General features: G+C 34.2%; 1 protein-coding gene across 7 annotated transcripts in view; it reads right to left on the bottom strand.

Moving 5' to 3' along the window:
• Nucleotides 1-26,709, bottom strand: part of NBEAL1 (neurobeachin like 1) — a 188,017-nt gene that overhangs the window by 102,866 nt on the left and 58,442 nt on the right. For 5 of the 7 annotated variants that reach the window (XM_041737494.1, XM_041737498.1, XM_041737495.1 and 2 more), the window contains 11 exons: nucleotides 25,870-26,176; nucleotides 23,438-23,544; nucleotides 16,915-17,001; nucleotides 14,759-14,842; nucleotides 11,812-11,910; nucleotides 11,139-11,719; nucleotides 10,261-10,393; nucleotides 9,303-9,422; nucleotides 7,327-7,630; nucleotides 3,474-3,559; nucleotides 1,113-1,202 (listed from right to left, as the gene is read on the bottom strand). In XM_041737494.1, coding sequence (XP_041593428.1) covers nucleotides 1,113-1,202; nucleotides 3,474-3,559; nucleotides 7,327-7,630; nucleotides 9,303-9,422; nucleotides 10,261-10,393; nucleotides 11,139-11,719; nucleotides 11,812-11,910; nucleotides 14,759-14,842; nucleotides 16,915-17,001; nucleotides 23,438-23,544; nucleotides 25,870-26,176 — 1,998 coding nt within the window. The remainder of the gene's footprint in view (nucleotides 1-1,112; nucleotides 1,203-3,473; nucleotides 3,560-7,326; nucleotides 7,631-9,302; nucleotides 9,423-10,260; nucleotides 10,394-11,138; nucleotides 11,720-11,811; nucleotides 11,911-14,758; nucleotides 14,843-16,914; nucleotides 17,002-23,437; nucleotides 23,545-25,869; nucleotides 26,177-26,709) is intronic. The other 2 variants (XM_041737496.1, XM_041737497.1) reach the window with 1 other exon arrangement.

Here is a 26,709-nt window from a genome sequence, read left to right as displayed (position 1 = left end):
CAGCAAAAGTTAACTTATGAATGGACAAATGTCATAAATTTTATCATTTTATTTATTTATTTTTTAATTTTATCATTTTAACAGGTAAAATTAAGTGGTTTCATTTCAAAGTCAAAGAGAAAAATGCTTTATACCATATGAATAACATGGACTAACAACTGATGGGTTCATTTTCTATACTGGCAGAATTATCCTAATGATCTCTGTTCCACTGAAACAAAAGGCATACTTGATGGGTGTTAACGGACTATAAAATAACAGGGTTTTGGGGGACTCCTGGCTGGCTCAGTCTGTTGAAGGTTCACTCTTGACTTCCACTCAGATCACGATCTCAGTTGGGGTCCTGGGACTTCTCTCAGTGGTGGGAAACCTTTTTGAGGATTCTCTTTCTCCTCCCTCTGCAAGTCTCCCTGCTTGCATGCACATTCTCTTTCTCAAATAAATAAATAAACTGGAGGCGGGGGTGTTACCTGGATGGCTCAGTGAGTTAAGCATGTGACTTTGGCTCAAGTCATGATCTCAGGGTTCTGGGATTGAACCCTGCATTGGGCTGACTCCCTGCTCAGTGGGGAATCTGCTTGCCCCTCTTCCTCAGCTCCACCCCTCACCTGTGCTCTCTGGTTATATCTGCCATATAAGTTTAGGGATTAAATACCTTAAAAGCAGATCAATAAACTAAGGCAGTATATTCTTTTAAAGGAAACTGTTAAATTCAAACGTAGTTTAAGAAGGTAACCAACTTTCAAGCAAACTAATCATTCTACTTCTTTGTTTATACTTCAAACTGTATATCTTACCTGCAAACATATTCACCAGGACTTATTACTCAGATTAAACTGGTGGTGCTTAGGGATCCCTGGGTGGCGCAGCGGTTTGGTGCCTGCCTTTGGCCCGGGGCACGATCCTGGAGACCCAGGATCAAATCCCACATCGGGCTCCCTGCATGGAGCCTGCTTCTCCCTCTGCCTGTGTCTCTGCCTGTCTCTCTCTGTGTGACTATCATGAATAAATAAATAAAATCTTAAAAAAAAAAAAAACTGGTGGTGCTTAAAAGATAAACTCTTTAAAAGGTTCAATAAACTCAACATAGTATGTTGCTCATCATTACTTACCTTGATGTCCCAGTTCACTACTTTGTTTCCTGTTAATCTCCCATGCAAACAATTAGTAGATAAATCAAGACAGATTGAATTTTTGCAGGCCTAAGAATAAAAAGGAAAATATGGCAAATAGCTAAGCACAATGAGGACAAAACATCATTTTAACTATATGTGAAACATTTCACCATAATTTTTTTTCTTTTCTTTTAAAGATTTTATTCATTCATGAGAGACACACAGAGAGAGAGAGAGAGAGGCAGAGACACAGAGAGAGAGAGAGAGGCAGAGACACAGGCAGAGGGAGAAGCAGGCTCCATGCAGGGAGCCTGACGTGGGACTCGATCCTGGGTTTCCAGGATCACACCCTGGGCTGAAGGCGGCGCTAAACCACTGAGCCACCCGAACTGCCCATTTCACCATAATTTAAAAGGGTATATAGAATAGTCAATGATAAGATGCTTACAATATTAAGTTTAATATTACTATTCTAAATGGCAGCTAAAAAAAAAGATGCTCACAAAATTATACTGCAATTTTTTTTCATATTTACTTCACTTTAGGTTTATAAGCTTCTTAAAGTCAGACACTTTATTCATCTTTATATCCTGAAAGTTCAGCACAATTCTTGGCTTGAAGAAGACACTCAAAAAATTATCAGCAATGGATGGCTTAATACCTCCTACACATGAGCACAAAAATGAAAAACTGCTGACTGTCAAAAAACCCTCTAGAGCACCTTTTCCCAGACTAGTACTTGTCAATAAGTATGATTAAAAAACAGAACATGTTCTATGCCCAAATAACTTATGAAAAAAGTAGGATAAAACAAAAGTAAACTAGTTTTTAACAAGATTTTTCAAGTGGTATCATCAATCTCTAAATGGATATACAAAATACATCTCCCCAAACTTAACCACAGAACACTCATATTATATTATCACCATTTTTAAGAAATATTTTTCGAAGAAACTGTTTATTGTATATATTTGCCATACTGAATTTCTTGAGGAAAAACATTAACAGCTATTTTATTACAGAATTTTATCAAGTTTAAATTTGAAAAGAGAATATGACAACCATAATGCCAAAAAGACTCAATTAGCTATTAAGTCTAGAACATGCTACTAAATACATTAGTGAGATTAAATTCAATTATTTCCTTTCTACTTCTAAAAGTGAACATAAGAATATGATACAGTTCCTGCCAAGAAAATAACTTAAAAGTCTAGTTCAGTAGACAAACATATCTTTGGAAAAAAGTTAGTGTTACAAAAGGCAAACATTAAAAAAGATTGAGGCGGAAGAGACCTTATAGATAACACAATGCATGAACCTTGATCCAGATTTAAATTTTTAAAAGGCTAATAAACAAAATATTTTCGGGAAAACTGGGAAAGTTTGAAAGAGTACATAAATTACTGATAATTTTTCTAGGTAGGTTAATAATTACATAGAAATATTTAGGGGTATTTCTAAGTGTCTGATAGCTACATCAATCTATCTTCACAAAAGATTGAGACAAAGTCAACAGGTATGGCAAAATGTTAATAACTGGTGAATTCAGGTGGAGAGTATATATGATTTTAGTTTACCATTCCTTCAAACACTCTAGGCTTGAAATTAATCAAAATAAAAAGTTAAGGATAATATAAATGATAAGTAAATTTCATTAGGTCAGATATCACAAATAAGTTTTCAAAGTAATAAATTATGACCATGTACTAGCAGGCTAACCTAGAAAAAAATTTCTACATTGTATAATCTCACAAACAAAAGCATTTTCTGGGTCAATGTAACATTTGGCACAATGAAGGCAACTAATATTGTTTATGTCACTTTCCTTTTCTTCCTTTGAGTTCTACACTTGATCTTTCCCTCAGCTATTGCTGATCTTAATTACTTTCACTGGGTAAGTCTTTGAAGGAAAAAGGGCTTGCATATAAGTAGTTTCTTATTTCTCTTTATGAAATAAACATTTTTTTTTTGGTTTGTCTTCTTGCTAGTATTACATTTAAAAAATAAACAAAAAATAAATAAATAAATAAACAAAAAAAAAGTTGTTCTATTTAATCTCTCCTTCCAAAACAGTAGGATAATGTAAGTTTACTGACATCAATTCGTTAGTACAAATTCCAACTATAACGATTCCCACTCATACTACTGGGATGAAATAATGATTAACATTTGAATCCTAGTTGAGAGTTGCAAATTAATTTTTATTGCTTCTCCTCTTCTTTTGAAAATTAGTAATTTTTAAATGGAAATTCAAGATCATCCTTCTCAAATATCCATCGAAATGACAAAAGGAACAAAAATGGAATTCTAGTTCACAGAATAGTTACAACTAGATACACTCCATACATTTATTCTCACCTTTGCAGTGTAGTGAAGAAGGATGTTACCAGGCAGGTCAGCCATGTCAGACTCTTGGAATTTCCAAGGACTTAAACAGTTTGGACCTGAAAATTATTTAGACACACATACACAAATGTCACTGAATATATATGGCCTCCTTGGTTCTGTGTAATCAGAATAAAATTTAAAATTAAGCTGTTTCAAGCTATTCAACACAGTTAAAACATACTAGCCATGGTACAAAATCTGGATGCAAAGCTAGGGTGTTAGAGCCCAGGAATTTGGAGGGACCTATCGGCCAGCAGTGAGGACACCTCAATGGAGAGCTGAGTTTAGGGTTAGGGGTTAGGGTTAGGAAGAAGGTGAGGTTCCAACAGCTTGGAGGGTCCCATCTGCTATCATGGGGGAGACATACCCACAGGGCTGAAGTGAGGGCAAGGGTTAGTGAGGTTCAGATGCACGGCTGGTGTGCAGTGTGGGCTCAGAATGCCCCTCCAATTTCTTGAGCTCCTGCTGTCTACCCCTCATACAAACGGCACTTTTTCCTCCTAGGGGATGTCCCGAGCTTTCTGGTGTTGCTCATGTATCACCAGTCCTCAGAATTTTGACCCAGGCTCTGGGGCTGGGTCAGATCAGAACTCAATCTAGGGTTAGGGTTAGGGCCCAGGAGCTTGGAGGTTCCCATCCGCCCAAATGGTAGAGACCTCCCCAGAAGGCTGAGTTGAGGGCAAGGCTTAGCGTGAGGCTCAGGCTTGGAGCTAATGTGCAGTGGCGACATTGAATGTATGACTGGGCTCAGGAGGCCCTTCCAATTGTTTGGGTTCTAGATATTTGCTGGTCTTCCAAATGGCCACATTTCCCCGAGTGGGTGGCTGAGTTTTCTGGTGTCGCTTATGTGTTGTCAGTCCCTTGTGCTTCTGGGCCAGGCTATGGGGCTGGGTTGAGTCAGAACCCAATTTAGGGGCAGCCCGGGTGGCTCAGCGGTTTAGCGCCGCCTGCAGCCCAGGGCATGATCCTGGAGACCCTGGATCGAGTCCCACGTCAAGCTCCCTGCGTGGAGCCTGTTTCTCCCTCTGCCTGTGTCTCTGCCTGTGTCTCTCATGAGTTCATGAGTAAATAAATAAAATCTTAAAAAAAAAAAAAAAAAGAACCCAATTTAGGATTAGGGTTAGGGTTCGAGTTTGGGTAAAGCACTAAAGCACTGCTTACAAAACACAGATTTACGGTTTTTATTTCTTACTGCAAAGAAACTAAGGATTTTTGAGTCTGTTGGTAAACATGGTTTGTGCTTTATTGATTCATCAACTTAGGTCTAAAGACTTTGGATGTAAGGGTTCATGCTTACTTACTATATTGTTTTCAAGGGAGACTAAGGCTTCTAAAAGTTAAAATTCTGCTAACTATACAAACTGATAAGAATCAGAGATAAATTCTGCATGTAGAAAACTAGGAGATATGTTACAAAGATATAAGGAATGGAAATGTATCTTTGTTGAAGGTAAAAGAAGGAAATTTTGAAATAAATAAGATTGACTGATTGAAAAGGAAAGAAAAAAAAAACATACTAGCCAAATGAACTTTATTTTTACATCACCTCCAGTTTATCTAAAACCTAAAAAAAGCTGGGGGTTGTTTGATGTCCACTAGAGAAAGGGAATTTTATATGGTATCAGAAAACTAATATCAAATATAACAAAATTTACTTAGTAATTTATCTAACGTAATTTAAATTTATAAGATAAAATAGCAAAACAATCAACCAATAATGTGAATAGATACCACAGAAATTGAACTGTGAATTAATAAGACTAAAAAAAAAATCTAAGAAATACAAATTATAACAAGTTCCCATCTTAAATCAAAAAATGAAGGAAATAGTACTGACCATTCCACCTTAATAAGCCTGTGGTGAAACTGGTATACTTACATTTAACTAGTAGACACTATGAATTGGTATATATCTTTTGGAAACAGATTAAGCAACATGTATTAAGAGCCAAAAAAAATTCAAATACTTTGAATATAGATCCTGAGAGTTTATTATAAGTGAACCTATCCAAATTAAGGAAAAACACTAAAAGTACAATAGCTCATCTTATTTAATACTTGAAGTTTATGTCAAATTAAAAACTATAAACAACCTAAGTAAATTATGCAATATAGATTCAATGAAATATTATGCAACCATCCAAACAATCATTAAGAAGACTATACAACAAATAATTATTATTTGTAAAAGTAGAACTGTAAATTGGAAGAATTATAAAAATAAAATCCAAATTAAGTCTAGGCAGTCCCATTCATTTCAAGATTCTTACGTAATCTAAAAAAGATATTTTTACATAACTCTTTTGCAGTTGATACATATAAATACTTAGAGGTTTACTTCCTGAACATCCTACTAGAATATAGATATAATTTTGAAAATAGTTATGATCCAATAATAACAGTGTGTATCTTTAAAATCACTGCCAAAAGAAAAAGGAAAAGCCAAAACAAAAATAGCTTGTAATCTTATCCAAGAAATAGGATTCTTCTGTCCTCATTTCTTCAGGTATATTAATATAAAAATGACAAGTCTTAGAACAAGACACATAATTTTAGAATCAATCATATGATTTCTTATAAACATAGACTTATATTTTGTTTCATCAATTTATTAAAATCTGTCAAAAGTACTGGCAATATTATATACTGAATTATGTCCCTCCCAAACTCATATGTTGAAGTTTTAGCCCCCTACGTGATTATATTTGGAGATAGGGTCTTTAAGGAGGTATCTAAAGTTAAATGATGTTATAAGGGTCCCTCATAAGAATAGGAATAGACATCTTTCTGTTCGCATATACACCAAGGGAAGATGCCATGTGAGGTCACAGTGAGAAGGCAGTCATCTACAGCCAGGGAGAATCTTCAACAGAAACCAAGACTGATGGAAACTTGATCTTGGAATTAAACATCCAGAATTGTGAAGAAATAGTGTTTAAGTAACCCAAGTCTGTGGTATTGTGTTAGAGCAGTCCTAACAGACTAATATAGACGTTATTATGGATATTTGAAATATTTCCTAAAGGTTTGCTTTATTTAGCTTACCAAAAAAAAAGGTATGGTGTACTAGAGTTAACTATACTATATTATATCCCACAAAGTTATTAAGAGAGTAGGGCAGCCCAGGTGGCTCAGCGGTTTAGCTCCACCTTCAGCCCAGGGCCTGATCCTGGAGACCTGGGATCGAGTCCCACGTCAGGCTCCACATAAAGCATGCTTCTCCCTCTGCCTGTGTCTCTGCCTCTCTCTGTGTGTCTCTCATGAATAAATAAATAAAATCTTAAGAAAAAAAAAAGTTAAGAGAGTAGATCTCAAATGCTTTCACCACACATCACACAATCACACGCTGTACTTATGTGAGGTACAGAGGTCCTAACTAACCTTATTGTGGTAATCATTTTGCAATATATATGTGTACCAAATCATTACATTATACTTCTTTTTTTTTTTAAGATTTTATTTATTCATGACAGACAGAGAGAGAGAGGCAGAGAAACAGGCAGAAGGAGAAGGCGGCTCCATGCAGGGAGCCTGACGTGAGACTTGATCCTGGGACTCCAGGATCACACCCTGGGCCAAAGGCAGACGCTAAACCACTGAGCCACCCAGGCATCCCTACACTGTACTTCTTAAACATACCTATGTTCTATATCAATAATACCCCAATCAAGTTAGAGGTGGGGAGGATGAAATGTAGTGAGTTTTTTCTTCCCTTTCAGCTCCATTACAAATACAAATATACTCTTGAGATCAAATATATTCTTCAAAATACACGCAGGCAACAAAAAAACTAAGTTTAAGAAGTATGACTGTACATGCTCACCTGCTAAATATAATGCCTTCACTTGAGGAGGCTGTAGTGCTTCGTAGAAGATGGTAACAGACCCTAGCTGACCCTCCAGAGATGTGGGGCATCCCCATTCACTATCTTGGGTTCCAGCTGATATCAATTTGGTAATCAGTTTTGATTTTTCAAGTGATCCTCCCCAGGAGGCTGATGACAAAATTCCACCAAATGATGTCCGATGAGGAGTAATGGGGGAAGAAAAAGGCGGATCTGGAATTTGGGATGGTGGAGGAGTCGTGGTTCTTTGCCCAGCTGAACCAATGCAGCAGGAAATAAAAGGCTAAGAATAAGAAACAAAATAAATTACACAATTTTAATTACATCTCTAACTTGATATTGAAAAAAAAACAGTACATAAAATTAAGAAAACAAATAGATGGAAACTAAAACAGGAAGTTTTAATTTTACTAGGTCATAATGTGTGTACACATAAGTCATTACAGATGTTACTTTTGGCCTATGGTATTTAGATGCATTACTTTTATAACTCACATTTTAATGAGTATTTTTAAAATCTTTAACAATTTTACTGTATTCTCAAATAGAGGAAACTACTTTTCGCCCTTAAAATTTATAAACAAGCTAAACATTTGTATAAATAATAATAATTACACGTTATTCTGTAATGAGCATCAGGATGGATAACAACAATGACTAGAATCCTAAAAGGACTTAGGAAATAATGTATTTCATCATTTTTTTAAAAAGCTCTTTCAAAATTATTTAATAATTTTCAAAAAACCTTTACACTAATGTTCTTCAAGAATCATCTCAGTAGGGCAGCCCCGGTGGCACAGCGGTTTGGCGCCGCCTGCAGCCTGGGGTGCGATCCTGGAGACCCGGGATCGAGTCCCACATCGGGCTACCTGCATGGAGCCTGCTTCTCCCTCTGCCTGTGTCTCTGCCTCTCTCTCTGTGTCTATGAATAAATAAATAAAATCTTAAAAAAAAAAAAAAAAGAATCATCTCAGTAAATAAATTCTGGTTTATATTTGACTACAATTTAAAGGCTTAAAGTTTCTTCATAACTGGGATACCTGGGTGGCTCAGTGATTGAGCATCTGCCTTTGGCTCAGGTCATGATCCCGAGATCCTGGGATCGAGTTCCGCACCAGGCTCCCCACCGGGAGCTTGCTTCTCCCTATGTCTCTGCATCTCTCTCTCTGTCTATCATGAATAAATAAAATCTTTTAAAAAAAAGTTTCTAAAAAGAAAAAAAGTTTCTTCATTACTATTTTAAATTCAGTAGAAATGAAAAAGAGCCCATCATAATAATCTCTAAGTACCTTGTATACTTGATGGGCTTTATTTATTTACTAAAAGATTTTATTTTAAAGTAATCTTTACACTCCATGTGGGGCTTGAACTCATAACCACAAGAGTCCCATGCTCTTCCGACTGAGCCATGCAGGCGCCCTTGGAGGAGCTTTATTAAACAATCTTTTGCTCTCTACTATTCAATATCTTTGGCTTTCCTATTTTTAGTCTTTTTCTCCTAAGCCTAATTTAACTACATTTGTTTCTTCTTTAAGTTGTTTTTATTACATGTTGTCTAACTTCATCTAATAATGATAGGCTAATGGTATTAAATATTAACTTACTACACATTATAATATAGAAAACCCTTTAAAATTTATGGGCATGTATTTTAAAAAAAACAGAACCTTCTACATTAAATTAAAATTTTTCAAGGGGGATCCCTGGGTGGCTCAGTGGTTTGACACCTGCTTTGGCCCAGGGTGCGATCCTGGAGTCCCGGGATCGAGTCCTGCATCGGGCTCCTGGCATGGAGCCTGCTTCTCCTCTGCCTGTGTCTCTGCCCCTCTCTCACCCTCTCTCTGTCTCTCTCTCTCTCATTCTCTCATAAATAAATAAATAAATCTTTAAAAAAATTTTTTCCCCAAGAGTTCTCAATCAATGGGTCCCATAAAGAATAGGTTAGATATGCTTACTTCATTCATGGCAGGAAATCTGAGAGGGGCAGAGACCTTCTGCTGTCCATTGTCATAGATATAGACAAGGCTCTGACCAAAGGGTCTTTTTCCAGGCATATGAACAATGGTTATGTTGTGCTAATAAAGTAAGACATAAATTTAAAGATTAAAATTACATTAAATCTTTGGAATGATAAATACTTTCAGAGTATTAGTTTGTGTGAACAGTAGAACATTGAGAATAAGCATAATTAAATCTTGGTTAAAATTCTGTTCTTAAAGTGAATGACAATTTTTCCTGTAGTACAATAAAAGCATTTACATCTATTCTGGAAAATTTATACACAATTGTAAGTATCTTTTCTGCACTTATCAAGTCTGAGTATTCTTTATAATCAATTTTTCTAATAAGCAATTTATACTTTAAGAAAAGCAACAGAAATGCATTGTTTTTAATAATTTATGTTCTCATTTTAAATGGAGTTTCAAAATCAAATCAGATTCTAGAGAACTTGAAAGAAATGTTAACATTTCCTTTTAACTTTTTAGGAGAAAACTTACTGCTGCTGAATTTATGATGATGAAGATAATGATGTTAACTTCCTTATAGATAAACTTCAACATAAATAGAATTTTAAAGTGAAAATTAATCAACTCTCAAAAAGGAGACAACTCCTGATGTACATGCACCAAATGTGTTTTTAATATAAGAAATAGTAAAAGGGATTATAAGGAGGAGAACTGAGTGGGAAAATCTAGAGAGGGAGACAAACCACGAGAGACTCCTAACTCTGGGAAACAAAGGTTTGCGGAAGGGGAAGTGGGCAGGGGGATGGGGCAACTGGGTGACGGACACTGAAGAGGACACTTGATGGGATGAACGCTGGGTGTTATACTATATGTTGGCAAATCAAACTTAAAAACAAATAAAAAGAAAGAACCAGAAAAAGTTAAATGTGATGTCCTAAAACCTTACCCAGAGGGAATCACAGAAACTGTGGTCAGGAAGCATAACTGTAGCATATTCTCTTTTTGTGCACACTGCCACAACCAACATACCTGAATGGGTAATAAAAGCTTCAAAACCCATGCCACTTCCTGTAAAGAAGCTAACAAAAATATATGTTATCAGAACCTTTGAAGTCAGTTGTTCAGTTATCATCACTGGAACACACAAAACCATATCATCATGAATATCTTTATCAATTATGCTGTGGTTTACATTCTGCTACCACGTATCAATCAGTCCAATCTTGCTTTAAAGATAATTCTTTTATAGGTTTAATAATTGGTTTAGTAAATTATAAAAAGGTAGCCATAAGAGTGGGACCCCATTATCAAACAACAGTAAAACAATAAACTTTCAAATCTTCAAAATTCTTTCAAACAGGATTCAAAAAGCATGAATAAAAGTCTTAAAAATCACAAGGTGAAAAAAAAAAAAATCACAAGGTGTATTAAAACTTATTAGTTACTGAACTAATCGAATTAAGTCTGGATCCACAGAAACAAAGGTTTTCTGATCCTTCATATAAATATATGGCATTTTCAATGGAACAAAAAGATCAGCATTCATTTAAAAATTTTTCCTTTTTCTCCACTTTTACAATACTTTTAAGAAGGAACTTTGCTTCTAAACCAAAGAACTAGCAAAATATTTGAGATATGTAATCAATATAATGAAATAATAAAATACTAATAATTAAACTGTATATACCCTAAGGATAGAGAAGCTTCAGATAAACTGTCCTGCATTTAAAAACTAGAGGCTTGAAAAGCTTTTTCCTGTTTGGGAATTACAGCATATTATTGTTGTGACAGTATTCATTTACATTCCATAATTTGTACCAGTACCTGTACAATTGTTTTCTTTTTCCTCCTTTGTTAGCAATGCCAAGAGTCAACTGATCCTGATCTAAGCAAAACCAAGCATTGAAAGAAAAGGCAGATCCTGGCCACTTCTGTATGGAAGGCACAGTAATTCCTGCCATACTATGTGACAAATTAAAATACTGTAGTGCACTCTCTAGACTTTGTTTTCGGGCCATTGTCAGAATTGCTCGAGTCACAGGAGTGGTGTAAGGGTGAATATATTCAGATTCATCCACTCTCAGCAATCTCAGTAGTCGACGTATTTCTTCTGAGCTCACTGACTGACTCCCCAAGGAACCATGAAGTGCAATCAAGTTCTCAGCACAAGTTCGATGGAGGGAAGAATGGGAATCAAGTGTTTTGATGATGTGAATTCCCATGTTTGCATTGACACAAGTAGTTCGACTCTGCCTATTAATACAGCAAATTCTTTTCAGCCAATCAGAGATGAAAATTTGCAGATCATGGGATTCTAGCTCTGGAAGCCACTGGATAAGAAGCAAGAGAGGATGGACATTACTAATGCCCAATATCCCAACTGAAGTGTGGTCACCCTCTACAGCCTATAAAGCAACATAAAAGACAAAAGGTTAGTAACCACGTTGGATAGGGAGATAATGGAACTTGTTTAATAATTAAAAACTAAAAAACTCACCATATTCATAAGTTCTTTAAGTAGTTCCAGTGGTGGCTGACCCAGGGATTTTAAAACCTCAAACATATGTGTATAACCAATTCTTTCTTTAAATACTTCCTAGGGGAAGGGAAAGAAATACATCAAAGCACAATCTTCAAAGACTGTATTTGTTGGAATTTTAAAATGCCGTTATATAATCATTTAAGTTAATTAACTTAATATTGAAAAAACTGAGTTCAATATTTATTTCTTAAATCACTTCATCTTAAAATAGACTATATACCTTCTGAAATATGTGACCATAGTCTATCAAAATGTAAAATAAATAAGTAAAAATTGTACATTATAAAATTATTATTTTCATTTCAGATTCAAGTACATTCATTTCCTTTCACTTGATTTGTAATGATATAGTTTTACATGAAATATGTATGAAATCAAAACAAATACGGAGAAGAAATTGAGGAGACTTTGGGGGTAAAAGGAGTCAGCAGTCTCTCAAGATTAAATTAGAGTTCGGCAACCCAGTTTTTCTCTCTGCTTTTTGTATCTAAAAGGACTAAATTATCTGAAATATCAAGTTCATTTTATTAGGATCTAAGTCATACGTATTTTTGAACAAGTGGGCACACAACCCTAGAAGTAAAATAAAGAGACAACCAAAAAAGCTAGTAATACGACATTGGTCCAGTAAATCAGGCATCAATCTATGTACTTAAAATCAAATATTTAAATAAAATGAGTAAGATTGGTTGCCTCTGTGGAGGGGAACTAGTTGACTATGGGCGAAGGGGAGGAAGAAAATTTTTTAAAGGAATTTTTTAATACTAATTCAAAGGGATGCAGCACCCCTATGTTTATAGCAGTATTAGCTACAGTGGTCAAATTATAGATATAGCCCAAGTGTCCATCAATTGATGAATGGATAAAGAAGATGTGTGTGTAGATATATAGAGACAGAGAGATATATAAATATATATATGATGGACTATTTCTCAGTCATACAAAAGATGAAATATCATTTGCAATGACATGGATGGATCTAGAGTATTATGTTAAGCGAAATAAGTCAGTCAGAGAAAGACAAATAGGATTTGTAGGATTTCATTCATATGTGGCATTTAAGAAACAAAACAAACAGGCCTAGGGAAAAAAAAAAAAGAGAGAGAGAGAGAGAGAGAGAGAGAAGCTAAGAAACCGACTCTTACCTATAGAGTACACACTAATGGTTACCAGAGGAGAGGTGGGTGGGGAGGTAGGTTATACAGGTGATGGAGAGCAAGAAGTGACTTGTTGTGATGAACACTGAGTGCTGTATGGAAGCGTTGAATAACTATATTGTACACCTGAAGCTAATATTACACTGTATCTTAACTGTAATTTAAATAAAAACTTAAAAAAAGAATACCAATCATTTTTTAAAGGGCTTTTATAAAAAAAGATTTCAGTAATTTATCTATATATTTAGAGAGTGAGAGACAGACAGCATGAATGGGGAAAGGAGTAGAGGGAGAGAGAGAATCTCAAGCTGACTGCATGCTGAGTATGGAGCTAGACATGGGCCTCAACTCCACAACCCTGAGATCAAGGCCTGAGCTGAGGTCAAGAGTCAGACACTTAGCTGACTGAACCATCCAAGTGCTTCCCAAAGGGTATTTTTAAAGTAACTTTTTGAAATTTAAATCATACAAAGCATTATATAATTTTTAAAAATTGTATTTTAATAAGACTTGAACATCATTCCAGGTCTGAAATTCGAGTATAGTACAATCTATTATACTCAAATCAATTACTTAGAACTTAAAATGATTTTTTAAAAAGATTTTATTTATTTATTTGAGAAAGAACGAGTGAGAGAGAGCATAAGCAAGAGAAGCAGGAGATGCCAACTCTGCACTGAGTGGGGAAGCCCAACATGGGGCTCAATCCCAGAATTCCATCCCAGAACTGTGAGATTATGACCTAAGCCAAAGGCAAATGCTTTTAACTGACTGAGCCACCCAGATGCTCCAAAATGATTTTTTACAGAAACTATTGTAAATGGCATTCAATTCCTAAACCAGCCTGTAAAAGTTGTATAAGCCTATCTAGTAAGCATCTAACCATGAGTTATATATAGCAACATTTACAGAGCAATTTTTAAGAGTCTCCTAACAAAAACTAATGGAAAGGAAGGAATACTACTAAAGGCATGGCTTAGGGAACAAGGAATCATTCATTCATGTCTGCTATTAGAAAGGCAAACCATGAACTATATTAGAGGTGTTAGATAAAAGGAAAAATGGTAATTGTAATAATAACGATGATGATGATAGACACTGATATTTATCAAGGATTTAGCATGTGCCTAGCACTATGCTTACCACTTTACAAAGATGATCTCACTAATCCTTAAAACTATTCAATGTGGAAATTACTAGCACAAAATCAGTGTAAGTAAAAAGCAGGACAGAATCAATGGTAGTGAATGAGAAAGAAAGAAAACCCTAAGAGTAACTAGCAGAACTTCCATGGTCATCTGGAAAAACAAGTCCCAAACTGAAAAGGCTGCTCACATGTGGAAAATGTTCACAATGTAGTCAGTCATAAACTGAGCAAAGTGAAAGAGTCATGATTTATTAATGAAGAAAAACTATGACATAAAATGTAATTCTTTAAACACACTAACCATAGAATCACTTAAAATAATCATTTCAACACCAGTGTTACCTTTGCTGACTGACACTATATAAATCCACTATTAGGTTACAATTGTATCATAAAATCCTAAAGTAGTGCCCATAGGTGTTTGTCTCTAAAATTATCAGCAAAATGATTCCTGTACTGAGATAGTTTGTGAACTATTTCACTTCAGGTGTGAAACAACAGGTACTATACACATACTTTCATACATTACTTTGGGAATTACACAGTGAAAATTAGTATATTTAAATAACAATTTAGAGCTTGAGTATGTATGTTTCACCTTAGCAGCTGGAGATTTGTTCATTACTGCTGTCAAAGCCTGAATGGTTGATATAGCCAAACAATCCAATTGTCCCTGAAACACCTACCAGAGAGAGAGGAGAAAAAAAAAGGAGGCAAGAAATTAACAACATGTTCAACATTTGTATTCAGTCAGGAAACCCTTGTTCTGAAAACCTGAAAAAATAATTACTAAACATGCAATACATTCCTCTTCCAATAAAACAGATTTCTGAAACACTATACCTGCAAGAAAAGTTACCTATTTGACAGAAAATAAACCACGTATCAAGGACAACACTACATTCACTTATTACTCTGAAATGTTTTGGAAAAAAACCAAAACCAAAACCAAAAAGAACACCAAGCTTAATACATGCTTTTAAAAATAATGGACAATCTCCAGAGGAAGGGAGGGATGTCTATCATTGGAAATTCTATTACATTTTAATTTCTCTTCAGAAATATACTGAACCTTTTCGTTTGAAATTTTATTAGCATGTATAATAAGATGCTTAAAGTGGTGTTGTCTATTTGGCTTCCAAGCCCTGTGTTACAATTGAAATGGTATGTTTATTCACCAATCACACTTCAAACAATAAGGTATTCTATTTTTACATAAAGTGCAAAATTTGAGGCATAACAGAAAATGAAATATTCATCTATAAGCATTATCACATTTCTGAGAAGGTAACCTTTATGCCAAAAGCTGGAAAAAAAAACAAAACAGCTTCAGCTTCATTTTGTCTATTTCTGTTTAAGCTTCATCATAAAGAAATGTATTAAATTTTAGGGCAGTACATTTAGAGGAAAAAAGTGAAAACAAAATATAACATTAACATTAAAAAAACTGAACATGATTGTTATATAATCAGGCTTAATCAACCATGAAAGCATAGCAGAAGTAGAAATGTTGCAAAAACTCACAGTCCCAAAAATCTGCTTTTGGGAATATATTACTATGACTTAAAGCTACTCACTCCACAAATGGGACTTTCCTTTCTCCCTCCCACTAAAAATGACCTGAGTAAAAGGGGACTGATTTGGTCTCTGTCATTTTAAACTAAGATCTATCACTTTTAAGCCAGTATCTTGATTTCTGTTAATGTTATTTATTAAACATTATTACATATACATAGCATATATGTAATAAACACATTATAATATGCATTAATCATTCTGCATAAAGGATTTCATATGAATAAGATCTTTCCTACACTTTGTCCAAGATGGCTAGGCATCACGTAACTAGGAAAGCTAACATAATTAGAAATACTAACATAAACCCCTAAGAATATCATTGTAACTATTTTGTTAACCTATATAAGAAGGCCTTAAGAGGAACTAACATTTATAGAGAAATCTAAAATGGTACTCTATAGTTGATATTTTACATCCAGAACAGAAAACAATAGATTTTCAAGTCTCTTTATACCACAGTTCTATTTATAAACCTGGGTATTAAGAGAACATTAACAAAAGATATCATGTAAGCTCTCTAAACATTTTGGGAAAGAAAAAATACCAAAGCACTTTTAGTAAGTAGTTTTTTCAAAACTAAATTACCTAATACTGAAAAGCAACAAAAATTACTTATTTCTGCTTTATATCCATATAAAAGTGACTTTATAGAAAACGGTTAAGTTTTATGCTAAAGTAAGACTCAAAAGAGTTCAGCATCTTCTTCCCTTCCTCCAGGATTCGGGTTGTCCATTGAATTATAATCATTACTTATCATCAAGAAGCAAAGAATCAAGATATTAAAACTGACCAGACATATTCACAAACAAAGCCTAAGGTCCCAATACACCACAATGCTTAGAAAAAGAAGCTCCCAAAATATGAAGTCACCACCATGTGGACAGCATTGATACTGGGATCCCATTCCTGTACTTTGTGTCTCCTTAAACTGAACAGGATACACATATATACAGCTGGAATACTGTTGACTATTTATATCAACCACCAGGATTTCAATGTTTAAGATGAAAAAAATTTTATTTTTAATTTTTTAACAATCTTCAAAAATAATTCATGAAGATTAGAATTAGATAGTGTTTGTGTATTTTAAGACATAAGAAGAAAAAGTACAGGAATAGCTGTTCCCATTGACTGATTTTGACTTCAGCTGAAACAAGATGCAGGCTTTGTAGATACCTGGTCCTCATTCATTTCTGTCAGTAATTTGTTGGCAAGGTCTTTCTCGTTCTTGTCTGCCACCTTATTGTTAGCATTTAAAAATAGCTGTTAAAAACAGAGACAAGAATAATGGAGAAAGAACATTAAATAGTTACCGATAAGCAGAAATGAAGTCTAAATGGATTTCCATGTCTCTTGAAAATAAATTCAAGAATCCACCTGTGAAGTATACTACTTTTAAACAGAAAATCAACTATTCACTTTTTGGATTACAAACTAATATTAGTTCATATGCCATATAATTAATTGTTGGTTATTTCTCTCTTGGAACTTGAAGCTACTAAAATAAGAAATAACTGCAATAAGTAGGTTAGTTAATATTCCTAAATTCTTTAAAGAATCAGCAGAAAATGTCTCACAAAAAAGAAGGAAATTTGCTATTAAGATAGATTAATAGTCCTTTATTATGGTAAATAATGTACAGTAAGGATTCTATAGTCAAGTATGTTTGTAAAATGCTATTTAACTTTAAAAATAGTTCTTTCAGAAAATATTTCTCAGAGTCTCAAATGTGCTAATGTGCTTTGACAAAGAATGTATGTATTTTCCAAAATTAAGAGTTGAGCATAAGTTATATTAATTTCTACATCAAGGGGGATTAGGATTATCTCTGACATACATGGGGATTGTGAACAGAATCAAGTATTTTGGCTTAAGCATATAAAACTAGCATCCCAATAGATCTCAAGCACATTTTGGATAAAAAGAAAGATAATGCAAATGAAAGTGAAAAGGGGAAGAAAGTTAGATTTATAAAGGAATTTATCAAGAGCATCCTAAGAAGGAAGTTCTCTCATTTCAGGAAATACAAAATAAAAGTCTAGTAATATACTGAAATAAAGCAATATAAAATAAAGATAAGGTATAACATGATATACACAGCATAAACCAAGCTTAACCTAAATATAGATTAGTGCACACAAAACAGGCTTTGGAATCAGAAACCTGGATTTGAATACTGATTTTGATAATTATTAGCTGTCTGATTTTAAGAAAAACTACTTCTCTGAGCTTATTTTCTCAAAAGGGAAAAGAATAACTCATGAAACAGGGATGCAGATTAAATGAGATAATCTACACTAGGTTATTAACAGTGTCTGGCACATAACAAGGGTTTAAAAAATGAAAGCTATTATTCTTAACAGCAAAATTTTTTAAATACTAATATTCCATATTATCTGGAGCAGGGACACAGGAATGCTAAAAACATTAAGAAAGCAAAAATGACTAAATCTTTCCAGAAAGCAATCCATATCAAGAATCTTAAAATTACTTTGTTAGTATTATATTTATAGACATCTACTCTAAAAAAAATGATCAGAAACTCACACCAAGATTTTAGAACTGAGATGCTCACTTTGACTTTATTTATAATAGCATAAAGAAACCATCCAAATATCCTTAAACAGTAGGATAGTGAAGTAAATTATGGTTCATCCAGAGGCTAAAGGGGAGGGAAGTCCTTAAACTTTCTGGCCTCACGACCACTTGGCAGTCTTAAAATTTACTAAGAATCCCAAAGAACTTTTGTTTATAGGGTTTACATTTCCCAATATTTACCATATGAGAAACTGAAATCAAAACATTTAAAAAATGTTTATTCGGGATCCCTGGGTGGCGCAGCGGTTTAGCGCCTGCCTTTGGCCCAGAGCGCAATCCTGGAGACCCGGGATCGAATCCCACGTCGGGCTCCCGGTGCATGGAGCCTGCTTCTCCCTCTGCCTGTGTCTCTGCCTCTCTCTCTCTCCCTCTCTCTGTGACTATCATAAATAAATTTTAAAAAAAAATTTTAAAAATGTTTATTCATTCAAAAATAATAAACCTATTATATGATGGTATAAAAACACATTTTTATGAAAACCTAGAGTTTTCAAATACAGGTTAGTGAGAATGGCAGTGCTTTTACATTTTTGCAATCTCTTTAAACATCTGACTTGATAGAAGACAGATGAACTCTAATATCTACTTTGCATTCAGACTGTTACAATGTTGTTCTGATTCAAAGTTTATGAAAAATCTAGTCTCAAACTGATATGTTAAGATTAGATTTTGCAGATTCCCTAAAATGATCTTGGGGACCCCATACTTCTGTGAACTTCTGGGTTGAAATATTTGCAGTCATTAAAAACAATGTTTTGAAAAATGTATGATGGTATATGGGAGTCACGATATAATACATTTAAATGTAGAATACAAAAATATTCACTGGTATTCCAGTTTTGTAAAAATATACCCTCATTAAAAATATATACACAAATATTGTTATGAGTATTTTGCCACAGTTTTAATTTTTTTTTGATATTTATATATACAAACATGTTTTATAAAAAATTATGAAAATTTATTTTCATACTTCCTTTTTTCCTCCAAAATCTATGTTGATTATTGCTCTAGAATTTAAAAAAAAATCTACTTTCATGTTTTAAATGAAAAGAAACTTATTCAAACAAGGCAATGTGCATGAATCCAGGCAGGTACAACTCCCAAAATCAACCTTCCAACCATGCTGTTCTGTATATCCACTCCCAACATTCTTTTCCACAAAGTATCCCTTAGTTGCTCCTTTCATAAATTCTCATTCCTACTAAGACTGCCTTGTTGAGAAATTTTTGCTGCAGTTGATTTTCAGAGGGTAAATGTGGAGAAGAAAAGGAAGAAAAGTGAAGAAATCAAATTAAGGAATGTGAACAAGACCACAGTATCAACAACTTTCCAGAATCTTATGACTTAAGTCCTCAAATAGAATTTTACATATTTATAATATACTACACATCTATATTTAAATTAAAAACTGATTAAAACTCCAAGCAGAGTGCTAAGGTAAATGTAATAGTTTTGAACCCTTCTCTTTGCTACTAGAAATTTGCTGTTATTTTCTTCTCATTAATCCCAATGTCCTTGGACAGCTTTTAAAAATAATTTTTACATTAATTCAAAGCATATCCCCCCCTTCCAAACTGTAATATGGTGAAACAAAACAACTCTCAAATGTTTAAGGTTCATCACAGTTACCAGAAAAGTTAAATGTATGATTCCACTGAATTATATTTTAAGTACTTCATGGTAGATGGAACTCATTTTGATAACCTGAAAGTCTTTGCACAGATATGTTAGGAAATTAATGCATAAACTGGCTGGTTAATCTCATACAAAAAGAAAGCACTGAAACTACAGGCAGTCAGACTAAAGTTCTCCATGAAATTCATAAAATATTTGTTTAAGCTTAGTTGACAATGTTTCCTCTGGGTCTGAATATTTAAACAACTGCTGTCTTGATTCTGTCTTACTAACAAAATAATTTAAATAGGAGTCAATCATAGTCATCTGTAATACATTTTAGAACTTAAGTTTTCAAAAGATTCTAAACATTTTTATATATAAGAATCATATTAACCCATCCCTATCAAATTGATTTATCAGTATATTTAATGCACAGAAAACGTTTTCTATTGACTCTATTGACCTTAAGTATCAGTACAACAAAACTACATATGACCAGTGAACTCAGGGCCAGAATACCTGGGTAAGAAATCCTGCCTCCATCAGAGAACAGTATTAATCTTGAGCTAATCATTTAATCTCTTAGGACATATTTCTTCATTTGTATAATAAACAAGTTGGACGGTTTCTTTCAAAGGTTCCTCCATGCTGTTAAGACTTTATAATGTTTTCTGATGAGTTAATAGTGATTCTGAGTAGAACATCTTGCCTAGAAGACAACCACCACCAGGAGAGAAGGCGGAGCCTTTCTCAGAAGAAAGCCTGACTTTCTTCTCTGAAATGGGTTTATTCTCTAGTATTTCCTGTCTCAAAACAAAATGTGATAAGTGCTATCAAATAATTAAATTTTAAAATGCTAGGATTGTCAGCAAGATCTAAATCATAAGAAACTTTAGCCTACACCACAGTAGAAAGAGCAAATAGTATAGCTCAACATCATGACTGCTATGCCAAAAAGCTTTGTAATTTTCAAAAGATATTACTGACCACGATATATTTTTTATATCTGAGTTTCATATATTGAAGAAAAACACTAATCAATTTCAGTAGGAACTACACTTTATCCTAATGATTTACCCTTCTATAATGTGTGACTGGCAGGTTCTCTACATATGAGATTTTGTCTTTATTAGTGAAGTTGCCTTTGTAAATGATAATGCCACGTTGCTTTTTTTTTTTTTTAACAACTAACAAAAGGCTTTATAAACAGTTCTCTTATGCTGCTTTCATTTCCCTATGATTTCCTTCCTAAGAATAATGTTTAAAAGGTGGGAGGAAGCATCTTCACTCTCTAATGAAGTTTGGTACACTCACTGACTGTAAATACTCATCACTATTTACTTCATCAATATATTCCTTATTTTTTAATGCTATTTCCTTACTATTTCACTTTAAGAAGCAACATAGTAACATAAATGCTTTCAGGGATATCTCTCCTAAAGAGAGAATTTTCTTGAAAAATTCAAGAAATTCATTTTGAGATAGTCTTACAATATCAGAATGAAACCCTAGTATTTTTCAGCAAGGAGTCCATGAAAGGAATATCTCAAATAGAAAAAGTAAAAGCTCTTTGAAGTAGTTAACATTTTCAAAGGCTTTTTTTTTTTAAAGATTTATTTATTTATTCAGAGAGAGAGAGGCAGAGACACAGGCAGAGGGAAAAGCAGGCTCCATGCAGGGAGCCCGATGTGGGACTAGATCCCCAGTCTCCAGGATCACACCCCGGGCTGCAGGCGGTGCTAAACCACTGCGCCACCGGGGCTGCGCTTCAAAGGCTTTTCAAGAACCTCTCTAAAATATTTCTGATACCATCTTGAAATTTATGAAAAAATAATCAGATATTAGTTATTATGTACTCACAAATCTGTTACAACTATAAACTAGTAAAAAAGAAAAATATTATCAAATTGGCATTATGTATCAAGAACACTAATGGTATTTCTATTTTTCTACTTTTCTCCATTCCCCAATTACTTGCAAATTGTTTTTATATAACGTTCCCTAATTTTGAAAAAGCATATTATGCCATGTGACCCAGAAATTCTACCAGAAATAGAATTCTAGTCTATGAATTTGAAGGAGTTATGTAACACCAAAAATGTTGGAAATAAATGGAGTATCTGCCATAGGGAAAAGTTAAGTAAATTATGGTACATCCACTTAATATTATATAGATATTAAAGTCATAACACAGGAAAATGCAAACTACATTATCTTACATGAAAACAAAAGCACACAATTATATGCGTTAAATGCTCACACCAAATTTTAACAATGCACAACAATACTTTATTTTATTTTTTTTTTAAATTTTTTATTTATTTATGATAGTCACAGAGATAGAGAGAGAGGCAGAGACACAGGCGGAGGGAGAAGCAGGCTCCATGCACCGGGCGCCTGATGTGGGATTCGATCCCGGGTCTCCAGGATCGCGCCCTGGGCCAAAGGCAGGCGCCAAACCGCTGCGCCACCCAGGGATCCCCACAACAATACTTTAAAACTCAACAAAAAACAACCCACTTAAAAAATGCACAAGAAAAAAATGCACAAGAACCTGCATAAACATTTCTCAAAAAAACACATACAAATAGCCAATAAGCAAATGAAAAGATGTACATTAGTATTACTAATCATTAAGGGCAAATCAAAATCACAATGAGATACTATTTCACACCCATTAGAATAGCAATTATCAAAAAGAAGAAAATAACTATCATGGATAATGTGAAGACATTGGAACTCTTGGGCATTATTGGTGGGAATATAAAATGGTACAGCCACTGTGAAAACAGTAAGTTGGTTCCTCAAAATTTTTAGAATTTAATTACTCTATGTGTCAGCAATCTCATTTCTAGAATATAACCAAAAGAACTGAAAGCAGGAACTCCAAGAGATATGGGTGTATTCTTGTTTATAGCAGCATTACCCATGATAGCCAAAAGGAGGGATCAATACAAGAGTCCATCAACACATGAATGGATCAACAAAATGTGGTATGTATACACAAAGGAATATTATCCAGCCTAAAAAAAAAGAAAGAAAATTCTGCAATATGCAACAACATGGATGAATCTTGAGGACATTATGCTAAGTGGAATAAGCCAGTCACAAAAAGACAAACACTGTATGATTCTACTTACATGAAGTACTTAAAGTAATCAAAAATCACAGAGACAGAAAGTAGAATGGTGGTTGCCCAAGAGGCTAGGGAGAGGGGATAATGTGGAAATGTTTAATGGGTATAGAGTTTCAGTTCTATAAGACATAAAGACATATGGAGAATGGATGGTGGTGAAGTTGCACAACAATGTGAATGTATTTAATATCACTGACTTATATACCCTAAAAAATGGTTAAGATGGTAAATTTTATGTGTGTTTTACCACAACAAAAAAGAAAATTAGTAAAGTTTAAATTTGAATCAAAGCATAAACAAAACAATAGCTTTTTAAAGTCAAAGACAATAATAACAGAAAAATACCTTGCAATTCTGTAGCAGTCTTATGAGATGTTCAAAGCAATTACTGTTAAGGAAAATGGCCTGAAGAACAGGCCTATCGGTGCAGTCTAACATGGCTGTGATGGTATCTAGGAAAATAAAAACAAAATCATCCATTTATATAAAGTGGAAAATTTGGAATCAGAGAAACATTTACTTTGGCCATATTTTTAGGTTTGGCTTTTCAGCTGACAAACAGATGTAAAATGAATTAGAAAGAAATAGGGATGGAGAGTAGAAAACAAAACTGTACTTATTACTTGTTAAGAAAACTTATTTCTATAATTGATTAAAAATATTCATAGAAATATTTTATTAATAATATAACTTATTATTAAAAATATTTAAGTTTTGGGGATGTCTGGATGGCTCAGTCAGTTAGGCATCTGCCTTTGGCTCAGATCATGATTGAGCCCACATCAGACTTCCTGCTCACTGGGGAGCCTGCTTCTCCCTTTCCCTCTGCTGCTCCCCCTGCTTATGCTTGCTCTCTTGCTCTCTATGTCAAATAAATAATAAAACAAAATCTTTTAAAAAAAGATTTGTTTTTATGTAAGTCATATATATTTCCCAGAGATTTACATAGTTGTTCTTCCTTTATAATAGTGTTCAAGTATAACTAACTGTGGTTCCCAACTTGCTATTAATAACCAACACCTGCTTATGTTTGGCAAGTCTCACTTATACAGTATAAAATTAGCATACGGCCATTAATAAAATGAAATTTAGGGAACCAATCCATTTATAATGATGGTTTGCTCTTATTTCCTACTGAACATATATCCTCATTCAGAAATCAAGGGATAACTGGCATAATACAATAGTTTTTAACAAATAAGTCCACTCAATATAGACTCAAACTTTATAAACTTACAGTTTGTAACAATTACAAAACACAACATGTCTTACAGAAGAACAGAAACTAAATAAAATGAATCTTATTTTCCTACAGAAAGAAAGTCTTTTGTTATGATTGTAAGGGATCAAGTCTCACCAGGATTTTGATGTCTAATATTTTTAAATTAGATACCACACACACTCTCACACAAGCATGTTTTTAAGTCTCTAAGAGCTGCACAATAAACCATTAATGTTGGTTATGTCTGGGTGCTAGAATACAAGAAACTCTTTATCCAAGTTTCCTAGTACAGCTGTAATGAAAATTTTTTTTTTAATTTTTTTTAATTTATTTATGATAGTCACACACAGAGAGAGAGAGAGGGGCAGAAACACAGGCAGAGGGAGAAGCAGGCTCCATGCACCGGGAGCCCGATGTGGGATTCGATCCCGGGTCTCCAGGATCGCGCCCTGGGCCAAAGGCAGGCGCCAAACCGCTGCGCCACCCAGGGATCCCTATTTTTTAATTTTTTTAAAGATTTTATTGATTTGAAATAGAGCAAGAGAGTATGAGTGGGAATGGGGCACAGAAGAAGACTTCTCACTAAGCAGAGAATCCAATGCAAGGTTCGATCCCAGGACCCTAGGATCATGACCAGAACTGAGTAGACATTTAACCAACTGAGCCACCCACATGCCCTGAAAATATTTTATTTCTTTAAAAAAGAAACTCTCAATTAAAAATACTTTATCTATCAACCTAACGGGAATACAATAAGAAATCATATATACTGATGAAAGAGATTACAGGAAAAAAACAAAGATATATAAGCAAAGAATGACACCAACAAAGACAAGGCAAAAGAAACAAGACACACATACATAGAGGCTCTGAGGAAACAAAATAAAACAGAGGCCCTTTAGAAAAAGGACAGATGTTAAAGTGACATCTACATAGATTTATAAAAGCACATATAAAATTGATCATATGTGATTCTTTACCATAGGTTATTAGACAATGCAAATGGCACCTGCTAAAAATTTACTTTTCCTAGAACTTAAAAACAGCTGTTTTTTTTTTTAAGATTTTATGGGTGTTATTCTGTATGTTGGTAAATTGAACACCAATAAAAAATTAATTAAAAAATAAAAATAAAAAAATAAACATTTTATTTATTTATTATTGAGACACCCAGATAGAGAGACAGAGACATAGGCAGAGGGAGAAGCAGGCTTCCCAGAGGAAGCCTGATGTGGGACTGGATCCCCAGACCCCAGCATCATGACCTGAGCCAAAGCCAGATGCTCAACCACTGAACCATCCAGGCGCCCCTGCTGACTTTCTTTTTAACATTGATGCTTTTAGTGGATTACACTTTCAAAAAACAAAAGAGGCTCAAAGCAAAGGTGCTGTAAACAAATCAATTCCATATTATTTTGAAATCAAAATCTAAAGTAACACAATAGGTGAATTAAACAATCAACACTTCCTATACGATAGTCTTGAATTTCAAATAAGTCTAAAAAAACACAGACTCAGAGAAATTGGTATATAATAAACTTTATGTAATACTTACTCAACATTTTGATCTGTAGAGTTATGAACCGGCTTTCCCACTGTCTGGACCTCCTTTGATTAGGTAAAGCTGAATGATCTGAATTTAGCAATTTAAAATAGTTCTCCAAAATAGTGCTGGTTTCCACTTGACGCTGGTCAGAGCTGCTAGTGAGAAGGATATGAACCACTTCTGTAAGGCACTTTAGAGTAAGTTCTACCTTCCTACCCACTTCTTCAGGATTTCCATCCTCCCAGGAATCACAATCTGCCAGAACTCTCATAAGAACTTCCATGGTGGCTGGAGATATTGCTTGCAAAGCATTCCTCTGAAACATGAGAGATAATAAAAATGAAACCCCAATCGAATTGAAGTTCTGTATGTTTGCAAAAATAAAGTTTAATAAATCTGAAGACTTAATAAATCAACATATTAAAAAATTTTAAGCACATACTTTGATAGATACTGCTAGTATTTTATGAATATTAAGTCTTCATTTCCTTCTAGATTACAAAATTTCTTTTTTTTTAATTCAGATAGCAATCTGCCCACATAGAAAATTTATTTATAACCCTCCCTTAGTCAAGAATATATGCTGGTAGAGTATGAAGAAAATACAACTTTGCAAATAGGAACAGAAGGACCCTTTGCTCTTGCCCTTTTCACCTTTTTCCTGTCTGGAATGCAGGAGCCACCTTTAAATCATGAAGAAACAAAACTGTGAATTAAAGTAGTAGGCTAAAGAGAACAGAACGAGAAAGACTTAGTCCTTGATTATACCATGGAGCTGCTGTACCAGCCCAGAAGTGCCTACATATGGATTTCTTATGCAAGCATAAAAACAAAACAAAATCCTCTGTG

The sequence above is a fragment of the Vulpes lagopus genome, chromosome 22 (genome assembly GCF_018345385.1).
Source record: "Vulpes lagopus strain Blue_001 chromosome 22, ASM1834538v1, whole genome shotgun sequence".
Lineage (NCBI taxonomy): Eukaryota > Metazoa > Chordata > Mammalia > Carnivora > Canidae > Vulpes > Vulpes lagopus.
Note: the sequence above shows the minus strand (reverse complement) of the source record. Positions and strands in the feature narration are given on the sequence as shown.